Source organism: Palaemon carinicauda, chromosome 37, assembly GCF_036898095.1.
Source record: "Palaemon carinicauda isolate YSFRI2023 chromosome 37, ASM3689809v2, whole genome shotgun sequence".
Taxonomy (NCBI): domain Eukaryota; kingdom Metazoa; phylum Arthropoda; class Malacostraca; order Decapoda; family Palaemonidae; genus Palaemon; species Palaemon carinicauda.
The window spans coordinates 38,037,110-38,042,438 of record NC_090761.1 but is presented as its reverse complement, the minus strand read 5'-3'; the positions used below and the strand labels follow the sequence as shown (position 1 = coordinate 38,042,438).

The 5,329-nt window shown below is 34.6% G+C and overlaps 1 protein-coding gene across 2 annotated transcripts in view; it reads right to left on the bottom strand.

Annotated features, from left to right (window-relative positions):
* Positions 1 to 258: 258 nt before the first annotated feature.
* LOC137629585 (MAM and LDL-receptor class A domain-containing protein 1-like) overlaps positions 259 to 5,329 on the bottom strand; it is a 76,493-nt gene continuing 71,422 nt past the window's right edge. For both annotated transcript variants that reach the window (XM_068361036.1, XM_068361035.1), the window contains exons 16-17: positions 1,692 to 1,773; positions 259 to 757 (exon numbers count right to left, since the gene is read on the bottom strand). In XM_068361036.1, the coding sequence (XP_068217137.1) occupies positions 723 to 757; positions 1,692 to 1,773 (117 nt within the window). In that variant the 3' untranslated portion in view covers positions 259 to 722. The remainder of the gene's footprint in view (positions 758 to 1,691; positions 1,774 to 5,329) is intronic.

The window sequence follows — 5,329 nt, the reverse complement described above, 5'->3', positions numbered from 1 at the left end:
ATATATATATATATATATATATATATATATATATATATATATATATATATATATACATACATATATATATATATATATATATGTATATATATATATATATATATATGTGTGTGTGTGTGTGTGTATGTGTGTGTAAGAACGTATGTATTTTTTTTTAAATTTTAAAAAAGTTTACTCTGGAAAATACAAGAGGCTAGAGTGTTCTTGAACATTGTTCAAACATTTGGCGGAATATGTGAATTAAATGAATAGGAAAACTTGTTTCTAAAGTAACTTTAATGTGTTACGATGAAAATTATACATGTTTTACATTTTATTCAATTCCTTTGTGAGGTTATTCATAACATCTTGGGGTTGAAAGCGCAAGTTCGACCAAACTTCTGATTATATTTTCGAATTTGCGCATATTTCTATGTTGAAAGCAGGTTGCTTTGGAATATTTAGAATATATATTTGGACTATATACAAGTTATTCAATTCGGTATTGATTCATATAATTCCCTTCCTACTAGTCATATCTACCTTTTTATTCATCTAGTCATTCAATATATTCATAGATTTGTTCCTTAACATATTCCTCAGGACTCCTCAGACGGCAGCGTAGATAGACGATTATCTTCATTCCCGAATTCCATCTTCATTCCCGAATCATATCTTCTTTCCCGAATTATATCTTCCTTCCCGAATTCCAAATTACTATTATTCCAACCACTTCATCTAGATTAAAACCTGACGGGAGAGGCAGCCGGCGGTCGAACTGTCGAAAATAAATAAAATTTGAGTCAAACACTCTCAGCTGCTAATGGAAGCCGAAGCCAGTGTCAAAAGGAGAAGGCAGGAAGCCATTTTACTCTCTCACGAGGGACGGCTGCCATTTTGTTAGGTGTGGTTTGTTAGATTCGAACTTAACACATGAACGTCAAGTTCAAACTTACATTAGGTGCAGAATGGAGAGTTCTACATTATATGAACCTTTTTCATTGCATATTTATCTAGATACAGAAAATTAACTTTGTACTTGATATTACATGAGGTATGTTAAACTTTAATTCTTTATTAATTTTTTATATGTATGATCATAGTTTGTAAAGAATGGTGAATTCAAACTTATATTGAGTGCAGAATGGTAAATTTTAACTTGTGTGTGAAAGAATTTCTTAAATGGATGTTTATCTAGGTAAGGTACGTTAAATTGTTAAATTCTTATTTATATTACACGTGGAATGTTGAATTCTAACTTATATGAGCTTTTTATGCAATATAAGATTATTTGGGTGCCTGCCATTGAATTAATACTTAGATTAGTTGTAGAATGTTGAATTAGTACTTTATATTATGGTGTACTATCTTAAACTCATATATACAAATATGTATATATATATATGTATATATATATATATATATATATATATATATGTATGTATGTATATATATGTATATATATGTGTACATATATATATATATATATATATATATATATATATATATATATATGTGTGTGTGTATTAGTTATGGTATGTTTAAGTCAAATTTATTTCCAATCTTTTTATGATAGATGATTTGTATTATGTTAAAAAAAATTAAATTTGAATTGATATAGGAAAGTCCATTTGATACATGATCATATAGGCGAGACGTGATGACTTTAGCATAATATTCCAACATTCCAGAAATAAGTCAGAAATACTCACGTTCACATTCCGTTACATCCGTGAATAATTTGATGTCGTCAATGGCCCATCCACCTACGCGTACCTGACCTTCAATGTACACCTGCAAGGAAGCAAGATTTTCTCATTTCCTGAGATTTTACATAATTTCTTTAATTTCTCCTTTATTTGCTTGCTGATATTTGTGTGTGCTAACATATTCAGGCATAGTACAAACACGTTTTAATTAATTAATTAATAATAATAATAATAATAATAATAATAATAATAATAATAATAATAATAGAGAAGTTGGGAAAGGAAGAGTACCCCTGGATACAATCCAGTTTATAGCTCAAAGGCAGGTACTCGGGATGGGGAAGATTAAGGAAATAGGGAGAAAGAGAAGTGCAGGAGAAGAATAAAAGAGAGGGGCAGACCCTCTTGCGATATTAGGGAATTGGTATTATTATTTCAGTCACGTTTTAATTACAGTGTGTTGGTGGAGTTTATACAATGTGACTGCTATCATTTGGGTAATCATGAATGCTTTATTGTAAAATATCATTTTGACTTTCATATTTCATGAGATGTTTACCTCAAACTGTGCACCCATTTTATAGATGTATCATCATTTTGGTAATTAAAAATAAATCACCTGTGAATCATTACTCTTCCCCATTAACTCTGCCACAATGCTCAATATATGATGAAAGAAGTTTCTGGTCTTCAATTGAATCATGTAATGCTTATCTTCAAAAGCATGTTACTCTCTTAACTCGCAAAACGCTAAAATATTTAATTGAAAAATTATAGTCGTTAAAATAGAAATTTGACTCAAAACCTGCAAAAGAAGACTTCAGAGAACACAGCGGTATTTCCAAATAGAAGAGACTCATTTGTAAAAAAAAAAAAAAAAAGAAAAAAAAAGAATGAACTGTTCTCGAACTTTGGAAATCAGACATCAGCTACAAAAAACCTTTAAGACCGTTATCAACCTTTGGAACTCAGACCTCAACTGCATAGAACCTTTAGTAGATCTGTTATTGAACTTTGTAATCCAGACATCAACTGCAAAGAACCTTTAGAAACGTTATCAGACTTGGTAATCCAGACATCATCTACAAATATAATTTAGAACCCTTATCAAACTTTGGAATAGTGTCATCAACTGCTAAGAAACTTTAGAACCGTTTTAAAAGTTTGGAATCCAGACCTCAAGTGCAAAGAACCTCTAGAACCTTTATCAAACGTTGGAAAAGTTGTCAAAGTTTGACATCCAGACCTCAACTGCAAAGAACCTTTGAAAAAGTCAACAGACCTGGCAATCCAGACCTCAACTGCAAAGAACCTTTGAAAAAGTTAACAGACCTGGTAATCCAGACCTCAACTGCAAAGAACCTTTGAAAAAGTTAACAGACCTGGCAATCCAGACCTCAACTGCAAAGAACCTTTGAAAAAGTTAACAGACCTGGCAATCCAGACCTTAACTGCAAAGAACCTTTGAAAAAGTTAACAGACCTGGTAATCCAGACCTTAACTGCAAAGAACCTTTGAAAAAGTTAACAGACCTGGCAATCCAGACCTTAACTGCAAAGAACCTTTGAAAAAGTTAACAGACCTGGTAATCCAGACCTCAACTGCAAAGAACCTTTGAAAAAGTTAACAGACCTGGCAATCCAGACCTTAACTGCAAAGAACCTTTGAAAAAGTTAACAGACCTGGCAATCCAGACCTCAACTGCAAAGAACCTTTGAAAAAGTTAACAGACCTGGCAATCCAGACCTTAACTGCAAAGAACCTTTGAAAAAGTTAACAGACCTGGCAATCCAGACCTTAACTGCAAAGAACCTTTGAAAAAGTTAACAGACCTGGTAATCCAGACCTTAACTGCAAAGAACCTTTGAAAAAGTTAACAGACCTGGCAATCCAGACCTTAACTGCAAAGAACCTTTGAAAAAGTTAACAGACCTGGTAATCCAGACCTCAACTGCAAAGAACCTTTGAAAAAGTTAACAGACCTGGCAATCCAGACCTTAACTGCAAAGAACCTTTGAAAAAGTCAACAGACCTGGCAATCCAGACCTTAACTGCAAAGAACCTTTGAAAAAGTTAACAGACCTGGCAATCCAGACCTTAACTGCAAAGAACCTTTGAAAAAGTTAACAGACCTGGCAATCCAGACCTCAACTGCAAAAAACCTTTGAAAAAGTTAACAGACCTGGCAATCCAGACCTTAACTGCAAAGAACCTTTGAAAAAGTTAACAGACCTGGTAATCCAGACCTCAACTGCAAAGAACCTTTGAAAAAGTCAACAGACCTGGCAATCCAGACCTCAACTGCAAAGAACCTTTGAAAAAGTTAACAGACCTGGTAATCCAGACCTCAACTGCAAAGAACCTTTGAAAAAGTTAACAGACCTGGCAATCCAGACCTTAACTGCAAAGAACCTTTGAAAAAGTTAACAGACCTGGCAATCCAGACCTTAACTGCAAAGAACCTTTGAAAAAGTTAACAGACCTGGTAATCCAGACCTCAACTGCAAAGAACCTTTGAAAAAGTCAACAGACCTGGCAATCCAGACCTCATCTGCAAAGAACCTTTGAAAAAGTTAACAGACCTGGCAATCCAGACCTCATCTGCAAAGAACCTTTGAAAAAGTCAACAGACCTGGCAATCCAGACCTTAACTGCAAAGAACCTTTGAAAAAGTTAACAGACCTGGTAATCCAGACCTCAACTGCAAAGAACCTTTGAAAAAGTTAACAGACCTGGCAATCCAGACCTCATCTGCAAAGAACCTTTGAAAAAGTTAACAGACCTGGCAATCCAGACCTTAACTGTAAAGAACCTTTGTAAAAGTTAACAGACCTGGCAATCCAGACCTCAACTGCAAAGAACCTTTGAAAAAGTTAACAGACCTGGCAATCCAGACCTTAACTGCAAAGAACCTTTGAAAAAGTTAACAGACCTGGTAATCCAGACCTTAACTGCAAAGAACCTTTGAAAAAGTTAACAGACCTGGCAATCCAGACCTTAACTGCAAAGAACCTTTGAAAAAGTTAACAGACCTGGCAATCCAGACCTTAACTGCAAAGAACCTTTGAAAAAGTTAACAGACCTGGCAATCCAGACCTTAACTGCAAAGAACCTTTGAAAAAGTTAACAGACCTGGCAATCCAGACCTTAACTGCAAAGAACCTTTGAAAAAGTTAACAGACCTGGCAATCCAGACCTCAACTGCAAAGAACCTTTGAAAAAGTTAACAGACCTGGCAATCCAGACCTTAACTGCAAAGAACCTTTGAAAAAGTTAACAGACCTGGTAATCCAGACCTCAACTGCAAAAAACCTTTGAAAAAGTTAACAGACCTGGTAATCCAGACCTCAACTGCAAAGAACCTTTGAAAAAGTTAACAGACCTGGCAATCCAGACCTCAACTGCAAAGAACCTTTGAAAAAGTTAACAGACCTGGCAATCCAGACCTTAACTGCAAAGAACCTTTGAAAAAGTTAACAGACCTGGCAATCTAGACCTCAACTGCAAAGAACCTTTGAAAAAGTTAACAGACTTGGCAATCCAGACCTCAACTTCAAAGAGACTCTAGAACTGTTATCAAAGTAATCGTTATCCATCGATGGAGAACAGAAGAAAATAAACAGTTATCAAAGTTTATGACT